At 63.6% G+C, this 16,627-nt stretch overlaps 1 protein-coding gene across 1 annotated transcript; it reads right to left on the bottom strand.

Annotated features, from left to right (window-relative positions):
- Positions 1 to 12,684: 12,684 nt before the first annotated feature.
- On the bottom strand, positions 12,685 to 16,260 carry CUNH8orf90 (chromosome unknown C8orf90 homolog). The gene is given in 3 exon segments (XM_055314045.1): positions 12,685 to 12,870; positions 12,872 to 13,236; positions 16,182 to 16,260. Coding segments are annotated over 3 exon segments (630 nt in total).
- Positions 16,261 to 16,627: the final 367 nt, after the last annotated feature.

The following is a 16,627-nucleotide window of genomic DNA, read 5'->3' as shown; positions in this document are numbered from 1 at the left end:
TCAGGCCCCAAAAAGTCTTGAAATTCCAAGAGAGGAGGCTGGAAGGGCTGTGGGGTTCTCTTGCCCTTCACAGCAGGTTTCTACCTGCTAGCCACAAGGGTTCACGGTCACTCCCAGGGTCCCCAGCAGAGCCCACACAGGACCCAGTGACCTCAGGCCACGCATGCGCCCTCAGGACCATGTCCTGGGCCAGTGCCCCAGGTGAGCGGAGCCCAGAGGCAGGAGGAAGAGGAGCCCCCTCCTCCAGTGACTCTGGGGTCAGCCCAGCTGACTGACCAACAAACTTGGGGAGCTGCCCGGCCCCCCTGTTTTGACCAAAGGTGCCTGGAGCTCAGCTGGGGCTGCAAGGGGCTCTCAAGGGGTGGGGGGACAGGGAAACCCCCTGGGGATCCACTGTGGAGAATCTGGGGTCCAGGGCTTCCCCCGGGATCACAGGTGCCTTTCCCACCTACTGCCCCACCAACCCGGGTGGGGTGCCCGCCCTGAGGGTGGCCCCTCTTCCTCCAGCACCCCTCCCATTCAAGCGGCTATGGGTGCACAGGTCCCGAGCCCTTGGACTGGTTTCCTGAAGGCGTCCTGTCGCTTGTCCAGAGGCCCCCGCCCGGTGCCCGGCCACCATCAGACCTCCATGAAGAGATCGTGGGGACCCCCCAGCATTGTCAGCTGACCCAGCTCCCCAACATGCCCTACTGCCTTCCCAGGGGCTCCCTGAGCCCCCCCTGTTGTCACCCTACCCTGGGACCCCCAACTTAGTAGCCACATGGTCCTTTAACAATGTCCACACAGAGCTTCCTGTGGCCTCCTCTGTCCCACAGCTCGCACCCCAGAACCCTGGGCCCCCGTCCCATGGGCTCATGTCCACACCTCCTACCCCACATCCCCTTGCCCGGAGCCTCCCCGGTGACAGCTGCCACCAACTGGCCCCCAGTCCTCACCCTGCCGCCATCCCCGTCCCGTCTACCTGACCCCTTGTAGGGGTGGGGGTGTCGTGACTGTCAGGTGAGCTCCGAGCACCAGCAAAACCCAGAGGTCCCGCTCCAGCGGCTCACCACGGCCGCTCCTGCTGAGGCCAGCCCTGCGGCTCAACTTTTCCCTGGGACAGCAAAGGGAACGTGGCCCTGAGAGCCGGACATGGGGGCCACCAGCCCATCCTGGAAGCCTCCCCCGTCCCGGACACCCAGCCCAGCTCATTCAGCCCGTCTTCCCTCCGTCCGTCCGCCCCGGCCTCTGTCCCCAGTGTGCGGCAATGGGAAAGCGGTCCTCATGACAGCGGCCAGGGAGCCAGCTCTCAGGGGGACTCACCAGGGAAATCTGCTCTGCGGAGGCCTGAGCTGCGGACCAGGGTGGGGTGGGGTACGGGTGGGGGACCCCAGGGTGAGCGGAGCTGGCCAGCCAGGGTCACCGGGCAGCCCTAAGGAACAGATGGCAGACCTGGCTGGGACCCTTGCTCACTGTGGGGCCCCGGACCAGTCAGCTCGTCCTTCTGAGCTTCAGTGTTTTGAAAACAGACATATTGGGGCCTGTTTTATAAGGTTTGTGGGAAGATTATCATCCCCAGTGATAATCTTTAGAACTTCTACAAATGCCGGGACTTTAGACCCTCTGGCCTTCAAAAAAGCCTTTTATGGAAGGATTAACTATCCCTCATTCCAGAGGGAGAGGAGGGTCCTGGGGGGAAGAACCTGCCAGGGCGACTGGAGCGCTGGGCAGTCGGGTCCAAGTGCAAGCACCCTAGACTGGGGTTGTGACCCTAAAGGCCCAACTTCCCTGGTCCCTGGGCCCAGGCCACAGAACAGGGCTGAGGCCACCCAGGACGGCCAGCAGGGCACAGTTCCCCATGAGGGGGGAAGAGGAGGACACTAGCTGAGCCCGTAACACACCCAGGACGCTCACACACACCAGTGCTCCAGGCACAGATCCACAGAGGTTGGTCCTGGCATCACCAAAGGCCTTCTGAAGTGACAGGGCTCCATGCAAGCGTGCCAACGGGGCTCCGTGTGAGCGTGCGGATGGGGCTCCCTGGGAACCAGGTGTGGGAGCCGAGGACGTGCCAGGCTCTGACCTGTGCCCACCTGTGGGTGGCATCACCCGCCGCCTGCACACGCTCTGCACAGGTGTCCGCACCAGAGGCACGCAGCTCTGTGTGCTGTTGTGAAGCCGGCTCTGACCTCTGGGTCCCCTGGGGACGCCTCGGGCTGCACAGGTCCCCCTGAGGTTAGGGATGAAGGACCCGGGAGGCAGGGGTCCTGTCTGGTCCCCTCCTGGACCCGCACCAGCCTGGAGGAGGGGCTGCTCACTGAGCTGTCACCTCCCTTTACACGCGTGGAAACACAGCCAGAGCCTGGTGGTGCTGAGCCCTGTGCCCCGCCTGGCCTGCCCCCAGGCTCTGGGCCCCCCTCCCGCAGTGGCCCTGCATGCCCTGTGCCCAACGCCGGGTCCCCAGGCCTCCTCCTCCCTGTCCAGGCTCCGCTGCAACATCACATCCTCGGGTTCCCGCCACCCCCGCCCCGGAGTCCCCATTCACCTCCCCAGCGATCACCACGGTCCACGTGCCCCCTAGGACCCATCCTGCACGTCTCCCAGCACTGGGCACAAGCTCCGGGAATGCAGGGGCTGCATCTCGTCCCCTGTGTGTCACCGGGGCCTGTCCCGCGCGGCTCAGAGTTGGCGCTCTGCAAATGCCCAGCCAGGGAAGGGCTGCATCTGGGACCGTGAAGAACCAAGCCTGAGGTTAGGGGTGACAAGTCCCTGGGCCGACCGCAGTCGCAGGACCTAATGTCCCCACCTGGATGCACCCACCATCACTGCTGGTCACAGGGAGCAACGCTTGCCTGCATGGGGAGGAGGAAGACAGGAAGCCCCAGATCCTTGGGACCCGGCGTGCGTGGAGCTCTGCTGCAAGGGTGGGGGGGACCCTGAGAAGGGCGCCTGTGCTCAGCCCAGAGCCCAGGCTTCCCAAGGGGCTGAAACCCCACAGCCTGGGCTCCGTTAAGAGTCACCTGAGTGCCTGCTGTGTCGCCCTTACGACCCACACATGAGGGAGGACGAACCCTCAAGCAGAGGAAGCGGGGTTCAAAGAGGTTCTGGGGCTTCCCCAAGCTCACACAGGGGGCACAAGGAAGCACTTGGAAGCCCCCCTGCCCAAAGCCCATCACCTTAGGACACGCCACTCCATGCACCCGCCCCAGGGTGCACACCCAGCAGAACGTCCCCGGGAACAGGGGCATCGGGACACTTAGACATTCAAAGGCTGGCAGGGACCATGGGGTGGTCCGGGTCCAGCCCGGGGACACCCTCCCCTCGTTGGCTCCTCCCCCCACACAGCTCCTCCCCAAGGCTGACTCGCCTGGCCTCCTGGGAGCCGCTCCTCTCAGGGTCCCACCTCGGCGAGGACCCTGCTCCAGTCCTGGTGACGCCGACGGCACCCAAGCTGACCCCACCTGTGGGCAGCTACCTCCCAGAGCTACCATCTTACCATTTGGGAAAGGGGAGAGCAGGTCGTCCTAGTGGGGGCATGTGGAGAAACGAGGAGCATGCACACACACAGCCTACCACACGGACACACCACCACAGCCACCGCACCGGCTGTCCCCACAGATGAGACCACAGGGCTCCTGAGGGACTGGGGACCCTCGCAGGGCAGCAGGAGGGAACACTGTGGATGGAGAGGACACTTGGGTGCCTAGAAAGCTGTCAGCAAAGGAGTCCATCCCACAACACGTTCCCAGAAGCCCAAATCACCTCCCTGGGGCCACTGGATGACCCTGTGTGCTCAGACCCACCAGCACAGGTCACCGAGGTCACCAGCACATGAGGACAGGCTTGGTCTGTGAACATGATCAAGGCTCAGTGCACAGGGCTTGGTCTGTGAACATGATCAAGGCTCAGTGCATAGGGTTTGGTCTGTGAACTGATCAAGGCTCACTCCACAGGGCTTGGTCTGCGAATTAATCAAGGCTCAGTTCATAGGGCTTGGTCTGTGAACATGATCAAGGCTCAGTCCATAGGGCTTGGTCTGTGAACATGATCAAGGCTCAGTCCATAGGGCTTGGTCTGCGAATTAATCAAGGCTCAGTCCATAGGGCTTGGTCTGTGAACATGATCAAGGCTCAGTGCATAGGGCTTGGTCTGTGAACATGATCAAGGCTCAGTCCATAGGGCTTGGTCTGCGAATTAATCAAGGCTCAGTCCATAGGGCTTGGTCTGCGAATTAATCAAGGCTCAGTCCATAGGGCTTGGTCTGTGAACATGATCAAGGCTCAGTCCATAGGACTTGATCTGCGAATTAATCAAGGCTCAGTCCATAGGGCTTGGTCTGCGAATTAATCAAGGCTCAGTCCATAGGGCTTGGTCTGTGAACATGATCAAGGCTCAGTGCATAGGGCTTGGTCTGTGAACATGATCAAGGCTCAGCCCATAGGACTTGGTCTGCGAATTAATCAAGGCTCAGTCCATAGGGCTTGGTCTGTGAACATGATCAAGGCTCAGTCCATAGCTGCGATTGGGGATCAGAACATGGCCAGGAATAGGGCAAAGTTTGTAGCGGGGCCAAGCCTTCATTAGTCCCTGGGATCAGGGCTCAGCCTGTGACTGCAGTCAGGGCTCAGTCCGTGACCACGGTCCCCGCTCAGTGTTTGATGGGGATCAGGGCTCAGGACGTGCGTGGCCAGGATTCGTCTCAGTGTTCAAGCAGGGATCAGGGCGGGTGTTCCAACCAGGGGAGGGCTCCACGTGCAACCGGGTCAGGGCTGGGGGCAGGGTCAGAGGCGGTTTCGCGTCCCTGCGGGGCTCCGAGTCTACGTGGCCGTCGGTGGGGTGTCGGCAAAGAGGGGATCTCAGGAAATTGGCTGTCGCTCCTGACAGCAAAGCACACTTGTTTTGCCTGATTTTTTTCTCCCTTCCCCTACCCTCAGCCCAGCCAGGCAGCCGGGGAAGGTGTAATTAAAAATCAGGTTTGTTAACACGAACACGACGTACATAATATTTAAAACATCCAAGCGCCTTTAACTCACTACCGACGTGCATTTGCTCATTAAGCAGGAATTTTTTATGGCAGCAACACTGCAAATAGCTCTTATTAAAATGCTCAAAACGCCATCTGGTCGTTCACGGAGACTCAGAAGCGCCACGGAGGTGGCCCAGCCTGCCTGGGGACGTGGAGATTCCCCGAGGAGCGGCACGACCGGTCCCCACCCAGGTCCCCGAGTTCGCTGGGGTCCTATGTGCACCTCGCTTCACTTCATCCCCGCGGGCAGACGAGGAGCCAAAGACGGTCAGGAAGACACCTGCCCGATCGGCGCCGCTACTCGGAGGAGACGCCTGGGCAGGAGCCCGCGTCCTTCTGGCCCGGAGGCCCGGCCTCTCCCGGGAGGCTGGAGTTTGATGAGGCAAGGAGCCCAGGCACCTCGAGGAAGCTGGGGCGGATGGCAGGGCCAGAGGAAGCCGGCCGGCACCGCCCCGATGTGGGGTCCTGCGGCATAGCCCGGGGCCGGCCCTGTGGACGGGGCGGAGTCCACCCGCTCACCAGCCGCGGCCCGGGGGACGGGGACGCACAGAAAGGGCTTTGCGAACTGTGCCCAGGCTGGGGAAGGGCTGCCAGGCCTCCCGAGGCCACCCGAGCCCCCCGGGGCGGGGCCGCATCCAGCTGGCTGTGCCGAGCACCCAAAGGGAGGTCCCGTGCTCCTGCGCAGACTGCTGGCTCCTTGCCCGAGGAGAGGGATCCGGGCGCACCCGCCCTGCCTGGCCCCGCGGATTGGCCCACATCTCCGCAGCCTTGGCCGGTCCCCCGCTGCTCGCCTGGGTCCCCGCAGCCCGCTGGGCCAGCTCCCGCCTCAGGGCAGACACACAGACAGACAGGACCCCCACCGGCCTCCGCCGGGCTACAGGTGGCCTCAGGGCACGCAGGCGGCCGTCAGCACCGGTGCTGTCACCAGCATCTGGGTCCGTCTCTGCACATAGCCACAGGAAGGCCGTGCCCCCCGCCCCCGGCCCCCGGGCCAAGCACCGGCCACAGTGGGAACCTGCCCGCCATCCCCCAGGGACGTGGGGGGGACTCAGCGTCCGGGGCAGGAGATGGGGCATCTACTGCAGCCCGAGGTCCTCGCAGGCGGCTCACGTCCCCAACACTTGGGACCACAGAGCATTTGCCTCTGTGCCCCCGGCAGTGGACGGCACCCGGTAGAGCGACCATCCCTGAGCTGGGCAACCCCCCCGGGGTTGGGGGGGGCCCTGGGGGATCCCAACCCCGGGGTGTGGGAGGAGCCAGGGAGGCTTCCTAGAGGAGGTGCCATCCCCAGACCGCCTGAGCCAGAGAGATGGAGCCGAGGGGGAGCAGGGAGGCGCTGGGCTCCCGGGGGAGGTGTGGGGGTGCGGGAGGAGCCAGAGACTCCCCAGGGCCACGGGGGAAGACAGTGGGCACAGCTCACCTGTGAGCCTTGGGGCCTGGGGGGGACGTGCAGGAACACAGCCCGGGACACTGCCTGCAGGCAGGTAGGCTGAGGTCACCAGGTGGCACCGCACGGGGAGAGGCCTGGCGAGAGCAGGGGTCGGTCAAGGGGGAGGGAGGGGCACGAGGGGGAGGTGGGGCTGCCCCCACCTGTTCACCCCTCTGTGGGCCTGGTCCTCGGGTGCGGCCCCTGGCACAACCCTGGCACGACCCCAGACCCGCTCAGGCGCAGTCTCCACCTCAGCAAGATGGTCCTCAGATCACGGAGCCAGAGCCCAGAGCTCAGTGGGTGGAGCTTCTGGGACCACAAAGCGCTTTGTTCATTTGCCTTCGAGAAACACTGGTGGGCGCAGGTGCCCACAGACACGCACGCACGTACATGCACACATGCAGATGCACACAGGTGCACACGTGTCCTCACCCCCAAGCCCACGTGCAAACACAGGCGGGTACACGCATGTACACATGCACACGGGCACATGGGCACAGACACAAGCGATTATGTGCACGCAGCTCTTGCAGCTCTGCACACCCAGTGCCCACAGGTGTGGCCTCGGGCAGGATTAACACACGTCAGTCACACACCCTGATGATAAGGAAACAGGGAGCAATATTCCAGTTAGTAAGCTCCTGAGGACACGCCCCAGTGCAAACGAGTCACATGCAGAGACTCCCCTCCACCGCCCTTGGATGGACCTGTCTTTGGGGTCTTGGTTGGTGAGCCTGCCTCCCCCCTGCCGCCCCCCCCAGCCCACCCCGGACCTGCCCCAGCCTCGCCCCGCCCCCCGGACTCCCCGCACCTCTGGAGAAGCCAGGAAGGATCCCATCCGGCCAGGCGCACAGTCTGGGCCCGGGGCTTGGCAGGCTGGGCTCCTCCCCTGCCCCGTCCCCAGGCAGTAAGTGGCAGTTTTTAGAAAGTGTCACTGTATTCCCAGCTGTTGTTGCCAAAAAAAGGGGGAAAAAAAAAAGACAAAAAAAAAAAAAAAAAAAAAACACTGCTCCTTGGTTTCAAGGAAACTCACAACAACTTCAGAAAAATGCGTGAACATGATGGATGTGCTCATTTCCCTGAAGATTCAGCAAAGGCCAGAGGCCCCCACGTTTTGTCACAGGCGGTTGGGGCCGCGGGAAGTGGGCCGGGCGGGGGCCGGGGGCCTGGTCTGGGTCTGGCATTGCTCCGTCTGGAGGACGCGGCGCTTCCTGAAAGGAGCCATCCTTTATTCCCCTTTATTCCCTGGAATAACGGCTCTTGACATAAACGAGTCCCGCTAGCAATTAGCCGTGATTAATGTAGAGTTTTGCTGCACAAGTGGAGGAAGCTCGCAGTCCCCCGGAGGAGGTGGGCGACAATCGCATATTCATGGATCTGGAACAAATGTGCATTTAAGGGGAGTGGGGGCGGCTCCCTGGGACTTTTTCCAGCCGCAGCGCCTGGCCTGGGAACCGGCGGTGACTCAGCGTGGCCGTGACCGCGAACAGGACCGGGGTCAGGGGACGGAGGCCCACCCCGGGGACGCCCCACCGTCAGACGTGGGGCCGAGCCCTCATGAGCCAGGCCTGGGCCGAGCGCCGACACACCCCCTCCCCTGGGGTCCCCGGGATGGCTCAACCCTGCCCCCAATCACCCCACTTGACACATGAGGGCCGCGGAGCTCAGAGAGGTCGGGGAGCTTGGCCACCACACAGGGCCGCCCTTGGGAGCACAACGGAAACCTGCCCAGCCATTATGGCATTCCTCAGTTTCCCCAGCTGAGAAAGTAGGGGCTGATGGGGACCCGCCTGGTCTGGGGCTGGGACGCTGACTCAACCAAACTTCAGAATTCCCTGGAAGCCTCCCGGCGCCCTCTGAGGTGAAGCCTGGCGTGGCCTGCTCGAAGCCACCCCTCCCCGGCCCCCACCTGTCCCCGAGGTTCCTCTCAACTCCCCCATGGCCGGAGCCATCAGCAGCTCCCCTTAGTGGAACTTCAGGGCTCTCTGGTGCTCGGAATTAAAGGGCCACAGGAGAACCCATCACCCCTAACTCGGCGCCAGGGCCTGAAGTGGGCCCCAGCGGCCCTGCCAGGGACAGTCCCCGGCGCCACTAGCAGAGAAGACCCGGGCCCCGGGCACGTGCGGGCCGGCCCGCTGCACAGATGAGAAGCCCAGGCCCATGTGCACGCCTCGGGGGCCGTCGGGGCGATGCAGCCGCCATCAGACAGACCTGCTTCAGCGCTGAGCCCGTGAGCCCGCAGGCCTCGCCGCCGCCTGGGCCGCCCCCTGAGCGGGCTCCCGAAACTCCATCCCTCCCAGGCCTGGGCGCCCCTGGCTGCGCCCTCCCCTGCTTCCCGGGCGGCTTTCAGGAAACCCCGCGGCCTCCCCGCTCTGCTCCGATGTCCAGCAGGTCTGCCTGGATTGTCCACGCTGGCCCGCCCCCAGGTCGCAGCAGCCGAACGAGCTCTCTAGACCTTCCAGACCTTTCCTTCATTGTCACTGCACACATTTCCTGACTCGCTGCCAGAACCTTGGACCCACAGAGGAGGCAGGCGTCCTGCAAGCGCACCGGTGCCCCACACACGAGGGGGGCGCCCTCTTCTTCCCCGGGAGCCAGGCTGGCGCCCACCCCCAGGGCATGTTCCAGAGCCCTCGTGAGGTCTCTCTGCTCCCAGCCCGCCGTGGGATGAGCCGCTGTGAGGCCCTGAAGGCCGGCCCCGTGCCTCGGGATGCTGGAGGAGCCACTGTCACCAGCACCCCCGGGTCACCAGGCAGAGAGACTCACGCTGGCCCAGAAGTGACAGACACATGGCGCCCAGGACCCATTGGCCACCCTAGTCACCCGACCCCACCCATCGCCCTGGGTTGTTCCAGAAGGCGGGAACAGGATGCTCTCGGTGCGCGGTGTGGGCGACCCCTCCCGGAGCCCATCCGGCCGCCCACGCCGACGCCCCCGGTCCCAACCTGGGCGTTGAGCCCTCCATCCAGACACCCGCCTGCAGCCCCCAGTGGCCGGGCCTTCATTGTCATTCCAGGCCAGTGCAGGGTGTTATCTGAAGAGGGAGGGACTCGAGTGGGTCCTCACGGCAACTCAATTAATCCTCCATCGGAAATTCTAACACAATCAATTTGGGGAGCCGGCCGACATCATAACACAGTAATTAGGAACAACTTTCAACTCTCGGCTTCCTTTGAAGATTGTAATTGCAATTAATTAAACATCCTCGCTGCTCCTCAGAGTCTGTTCCAGAGGAAAATGGAGCAAAGGCGGGGGGCGGGGGGGAGGGTGCCCCGACCCCTGTTCTCAGCAGCCCAGGAATCCAACAGGACTCGGAAGGGCGTGACGCCCCCCACCCCCGTCTCCCTGGGAAGGCCCGTGGCGATGGTGAGGTAGGGGATCCAGCCTGGGTGCTCTGAACCAACGCCCCAGGGCCCTGCCCTTCCCCCAGGGCCCACCTGCACCCAGAATGGAGGGGGTACCCCAGTTGCATTCCCGGGCCTTTGTCACAAATTCAGAAAATACCAGGTGAGCACCCACCGTTGCCAACACGGGCTTCCCCACTGCGCACTGACAGGTCACAGCCCTGCCCCCCGGCTGCTGCCCAGGGCTGGGAACTACCCACGAGGCCGTGGGCTCCCCCGCCCGGACCTGAGCAAGCGAGCAAGGCCAGCGAGCAAGGTCAGCGGAGGGAAGGTGGGTGCCAGGCTCTGTGGGAGGCACAGCAGGCAGCAGGGCCCCGGACAGAGGAGGGGTGGCCGCCGGGGCAAAGACAAGGGGACACATGATGGTCACGGCAGAGGCAGCTGTTCTCTCCCCGCTGGGCTCTGCCCCAGGGCGACCTGACACAGATGAGCTCTGAGCATCCCAGTGGCCAAGCGAGGGCCCCGGGCTCTCCCCGCAGGACAAACAGCAACTGCCCACACGCTCATCTAAGGGGTGACGGGCAGGGCGCTGTCCTGCCAACCCCGCGCCTCCCCCGCCTGAACGCTCAGCCCCAGCACTGGACCCAGCACCCGGCCCCCCGTGCTCAGAACACAACTCAGGTTTCCAACCCCCTCTACACTGAAGGGCAGACGTTCGTTTTTCTGACCACGCTCCTCCGTGGGACCAGCATTTCTGACTGGAAGAGAAAACGTGCGATTTGGAAGATGTCATCAGCCCTGGGGCCAAATGCCCACACCTCTCAGCTGGGATGGACATGGAGGCCGTCCCCCATCACTCCTCCCTCCTCCCCTACTGAGGCTCGCACGGTGCTCCAGGCCCAGTCCCTACAACCCAGTCAAGGGAACCGGGGGGAGGGGGTGGGTTCAGGTAACACAGGCCCAAGTCAGCCAACGTGCGCTACTGCCCGAAGCAAGGCTTGAGTCCTGGATCGAACCTTACCTGAAGCTCAGTTTATTTCTGGATCTTCCAGTTTTATAAACCATTTTTGAACCTTTTGTAGTTTAAGCCTGTTAGGGCAGGCTGTGGTTTTAACCGAGTTCTAATAACACATGGCCTCGTGCCCCTGGGCAAGCCCTGTGCCCTCTCGAGGCCTCCATGTCCTCATCTGTCTGCCATCTCCACGGAGGTGCCATGAGGATGACATGAGGCTGTGGTTGTGCAAGGGCCCTGGAACCGAGAAGCCTGTGCCCCCGTGAAGAGGGGGGCTCTGCGTCCCCCTCTGCAGCTCCCTTCCTGACCACCCTGTGTGAAATACGGTCCACCCCTTCTCATTTTCTTCCTAGCACTTATTGCCGCCTTTTACTTTTTTTTTTCTTTCTAATCATGTGAGTGTCTTCATCAGGTAACTCATCTGGGATCTTTGTGCCCTCGGTCAATGCCTCTCGAACGAGTGGTGGCAAAGGACCAGCACTTTTATTTCCAATCTGTCCCCGAGTAATATACTTTCATCAACTAGATTTTTTAAAAAAATACATTTCTAGAAAAAAAATCTATTTTAAAAATACTAAACAGAAATCCTGAATTTTTGTCATTACTCCCTGCAGCCATAAAATTCCTCTGCCAGCTTGTTTTAGGAACATTTCAATGGCGGCTCCGTTTCTGCTGTTTTGGGAGATGCACGAGCTCTGTCCCCACAGGGCTGGTGGAGCCGTCAGAGGAGCCGCCCGGGGGTGGTGATAGACCCCTGTCTGCCTTGCCCCTGGGGTGGGACATGCGTCAGCACCCAGCGCCGTCTCCCAGGGCCCCCATGGGGACCCCCCGGTGTCCAGAGGGTTAATTCTCTGGGCTTCGCACCGGCCAAGGCCTTCCTTCCCTCCTCTGTCACTTCCTCGCTCGCCCACTTGAGTGTCAACTCTCAAGTAAACTGCATTCGGATCCATGTTTAGGGACTGCTCCTGGGTGGACCTAAACAATTAATACACAACATAGGAGGCACAGCACCTGGTGTCATTACTGCTGTCGCCCTATGGGGAGCCAGACGCACAGATATTACAAAGGAACTGTTGTGCATCCCAATAAAATGGAAAAGACAAAGTCGACAGGTGGAAGGAGCCTGGAGGGGCGGAGGGAAAGCTGGGGACCCCTCTTCCAGAGCCCAGGCACCTCCTTCTCTTCCAGAGGTGAGCCCTTCCTGTCACTGGTTCTCCAAGCAAACCAAGCAAGGTTCTGGAAACACCATTTCTGCCCACGACTGGGAAGCTATAAATAACTCCCAGATCAGAAGAAAGGAAAAAAAGAACCCGGATTCTGTCTGCACCGGAGTGAGAACGCACCCTCCCAGGGCGCCCACCTCCCCGGCACACCTGGAATCCACCCCCCACCCCACCCCCCAGGAGGACACCTAAGCCTCTAGCCCCCGGGTCGGCCGAGGAACCTGCCAGGGCCATGCGTGCAGAGGCTCTGTGCTGCTGGAGCTGCCCCACAGCGGGAGGCGCACCCGGGATGGAGGCTGGCTTGCCGGTGGTTGTTCTGGGCCCACCAGAGGCTTTGGGGGCCATTGGAGGAGGCGCCCCATCCCCCCAGAACCCTCATCTTGGAGGAAGGAGAAACCACTGAACTGGAGGTTGCAGATGTGCAGGGAACCCGATCCCCATGCTCCTTTAGGGCCTCAGTGTCCTGATCTGAGGGATGGGCAACCACCCCCAGCTCTGGGGTCCAGAATGCAGGCCCTGAGGGTGGCCGCCCGGCCACAAGCCCCCATCCCGGGTCCCATCCCTTGGACAGCCTGCGCCGGGGGCCATGCCGACCTCATTCCTTCACTCTCTGTGCCCTGGAGCCCCGGGTGGCTCCCGGGCGGCACCGGCAACTGGGTCGCACCCCGGGCTCAGCCCCCCCGTCCCGCCTGCCCGGGAATGCCCATCGAAGAGCCTGGACGAGCGGAGCAGAGCAATACTTTATTGGCGGCGCGGTTGCGGCTAGCCCAGCCCGGGGGCCCCGGCAGGGGCAGCCTCGGGCCCCGGGAAGGCGGCAGGGCCGGGCGCAGGTGCCAGCAGCAGCAGGCCGGGCCAGGGCGCACCCGCGCTGGCGTAGCTCAGGGCCAGGCGCTCCAGGCGCCGCTTGCGCAGCGCAGCCTGGGCCGTGGCGTGCAGGGGCCGCAGCAGCGCGGGGGGCGGCGCACCCGGGCCACGCAGCAGGAAGTTGAAGCCCGCGCGGTCGTGCGGGTCATAGAAGAGCGGCCCATGGGCCGGGTCGGGCCCCGGTGGCCAGGCGAACGGGAAGGGCAGCGTGAAGTCCTCGGTGAGCACGCGGATGGCGAAGTCATCCTCCTTGCCCAGCGCGCGGTAGGCGCGCCCGATGCCGCGGAAGTGGGCCGCCCAGAGCTGCGCATCCCCGCCGTAGATGTCCGGGAATGGGGGCTCCGGGGGCGCGGCAGGACCTGGGGAGCCACGGCCCCGGGGGCGACAGAGGGCAGTGCGGCTGGCCCAGAGGCAGCCCCAGGGCGCGCCCTGCAAGGCTCAGTGCCCCGTCCCCCGGGGCTGACAGGGGAGCCGCAAGGCCAACCCCCGAGGGCCCAGGGCCCACAAATGAGGAGGGCAGAGGGCGCCAAAGGGTGGGCCCCTCGGCACTGCTCCCAGGAAGACTGGGACAGAGGAGCCCGGGGAACTTGGCAGGGCCTCCTGCACAGGCTCTGACGCCGGGCCCAGCTCACAGCAGCGGCCGGGGAGGGTGATGTGGTCACTCTGGGTGGAAAGTTGATGCTAGGCTGTGCAGAGGGGGGACCGCGGGAGCCCAGCCTGCAGGTGGGATCAGGGCCAGTGAGGATGAGGTGAGGACACTGCACGGAGAAGCACTTAGCCAGGAGGAGACAGAGGGGCCCAATACCAGGCCTTGCAGGCAGAGGGGACAGCCGTGTCCCAGCCTGGCACAGCGACCCTGGGGCCCGGGGGCAGGAGCAACCCCAGGGGACAGAGGGTGAATTGGTTCTGTGTCTGTTGGACACCCTCCCCTGGGAGCACATCAACCCTCCGGTGCGTTCAGTGTCCCCCTCTAAGAGTCGGGAACAATCCAGCCTGTTCTGCACCCTCACAGATGAGATGGCACGGATAAATCTACTTTGTCACTGGAGGGTGATTTCCCAGCTCGGTCCTATGGATGTGCCCGAGCCGCCAGTCCCCAGGTGGTGGCGTGGGTGGGGATGCGGGGATCTGGCTCTGAGGGGGCTGTGGACAAGGCCAGAGGGGCCGGTTCAGGAACAGTTGTGCTCAGCACCGCGGGGCAGCTCCAAGGAGGCCCGGGCAGGGCACTCCCATCATGGGGCTGAAGGGTCCCTGTCCATCCCCCAGCCCACTGCCCTGCAGGCCTCCTGGGGGTGTGGCTGGGGTTCAGTGCCAGCAGGTAGGGCAGGCTGTGTGGTGTGGCTGTGAGCTGGGGATGAGAGAAAGCTGCAGAGAAGAGAGGAGGTCTGGAGGCAGCCCCCAGGGGAGGAGAGGGGAGGACCCTGGCACCCGTGAAGGGAGTGCCGCCTTCTGACTTGCACCTGTGGCCAGGTGAGCCTGGCTGTTGCCGTGCAGGCAGGTGAGGAGGTAAGGGCGGCAGCAAGGGGCCCAGGGGACAGGCAGGGCAGCGATGCAGGTGAGGGGCCGGTGGAAGACGTGGAGGACAGTGGGCTTGGAGTCTGGACTTGGGGCAGGAGCTCCCGGCTGGAGCGAGACCCGGGGAGATGGAGCGGAATGAGGCAGCGGGGCCAGGGCATGGAAAGGGAAGGGCCTAGGGCCCCCCCTCTCTGGGCAGGCCAGGGAGAGGGGGAGGAGGAGGAGGCAGTGACGGGAGAGGAAGACCAGGAGCACAGGCCAGGAGGAGGGGCGCTCCTGGGCCCAGAGACGCTGACGAGTCCCATCAGGCGAGGCCTCAGAGCTGACCCCCGCTCTCCTCCATGGAGGTCACTGGTGACCTTGAGCAGAGCTGCTTTAGTGAAGTGCGGGGAAGGGAGGGCAGCTCTTGAGCAGGTGGGAGGGGAGCCTGGGAAGCCGCGAGTGTACCTAACCTTTGTGAGGAGTCTGCTATAAATGGGGAGCAGAGAAACAGGACGGTAGCTGAGAGGGAAGAGGGGTCAAGAGACAGGGTACAACTGCATGCTTTTATGTCGCTGGAAAGATCTAGCGAGGAGAGAAGATGTCACGCTAGTGGGGAGGGAGGGTGGGGGTGGCCTGAGTAGGCAGGAGCGCCTCCCCCTCTCCCTGGCCTGCTGAGAGCCGGGATTGGGCGGACAGAGCCGTGGGCACAGGTGCAGGTGGGCAGGTGCCTGGGGGGCTGGGGCCCCGGGAGTCCTCTTCCCATGGCTTTAGTTTCTTGAAAGAGGGAGCAAGGCCAGCAGCTGAGTGGGGAAGGTGGGGGGCTCGGAGCCAGAGAGACCGGACAGAGGGAGCGATGGGAGCCGGTGAAGACCGAGGCCCTCAGGCTCACAGTCAGGAATTTAAAGAGCATTAGCGGTTGAGTTTATCCCCAGCTCACTCAGCTGCATGGGTGCAGGCGGGGCGTGGGCGGGCAGCTGGGGGGTTGCCAGGCTGGGACAATAAAACACAGAGGGCCCAGGGAAGGAGGGTGTGTGTGCGGGTGTGATGATTGTGGCAGGGCTGGGTGAGCAGAGAGGGAGGGAGGGAGGGAGGGAGGGAGGGAGGGAGGGAGGGAGGGAGGGAGGGAGGACACAGAACGTGCTGGAAATGCTGGGCTGCGATTCGCTCCAGGAGGACTGGAGTCCTGCTCTGAGGACCTGAGCTCTGGCGAGACTCCCGGCGAGACTCCCGACTCCCGAGGATGGGGTCAGGGCCAGGCTGCAGTCAGGGCGCTGATGAGGCCAAGGGCAAGGCAGGGGCGAAGGTGGGGGATGGGGGCAGGGGGACAGGATGCTGCAGGGGAGTCTGGGGAACCGAGGGGCCAGGGTAAAGGAAGAAGCCACCTCGGCCACGACCACAGGGATGGAGAGGGTCAGGGCCAGGGTCCCAAATTCAAGGGGGTGAATGACTGCCCTTGTCCAGGAGGGGTGATGGGTGTGTACATCTGAGGACCGGGGACCCGGCACTGGGGTTTTAGGAGGCAGTGGGGAAGGGGGGGCAGAGAATGTTCTGGAAGGGGCCTGAGGGGTGAGGAGAACCCCTGAGTGTCTCAGGGACCCACGGGCTGCAGGACTCCCAGGAAGGCCACAGGATAGTGGGCGGAGAGGGGAGAGGGAAGAAGGGAATGTTGGGGGGTGAGGTCAGTGCCCCGCCCCCCGCAGCTCTGTCCTGCGGCGACCTTGGTAAACCTCCCCACTCCCAGGAAGAGGGGGCAGGACGGCAGCCCCAGAGGCAAGGACACCTCCTTCTCCCCCATCCCTGCCTCCACCGCGGGACTCACCTGGAGGGGCTACAGGAGCAGGGGGCAGACCTACGGGGCTGGAGTCCCCCGAGAGAGGGGAAGCCATGTCAGCAACCTGCAGATGGGGCTTGTTTACCTGGCTGCCCAGGAGACAGATGGGGGGGGGGCTTCTGTGGGGGGAGAGAACCTTGCATTTAAAGGGACCCCACCTGGAAGTAAGCTGGGCCCCGGAGGGGGAGGTCCCCGTCCCACCACGCCCCTGCAGCTCACCTGCCCTGCTCAGGAGCCATCCAACCCCACCCTGGCACCCAGACACCTCTGGGCCCCTCCACACCAGCCCCCACCCAGGTTCAAGGACCCCCACGCCTCTTCTTCCCCCCGGTCCCCATCCTGCGTGCTCACAGGGAGACATCCCGCAGGCACCCCGCGAGTACTCCCAGGGTCGGAGGGGGTGGTGGATCTGCAGCCCCGTC

The sequence above is a fragment of the Nyctereutes procyonoides genome, unplaced genomic scaffold, assembly GCF_905146905.1.
Source record: "Nyctereutes procyonoides isolate TBG_1078 unplaced genomic scaffold, NYPRO_anot_genome, whole genome shotgun sequence".
Lineage (NCBI taxonomy): Eukaryota > Metazoa > Chordata > Mammalia > Carnivora > Canidae > Nyctereutes > Nyctereutes procyonoides.
Note: the sequence above shows the minus strand (reverse complement) of the source record. Positions and strands in the feature narration are given on the sequence as shown.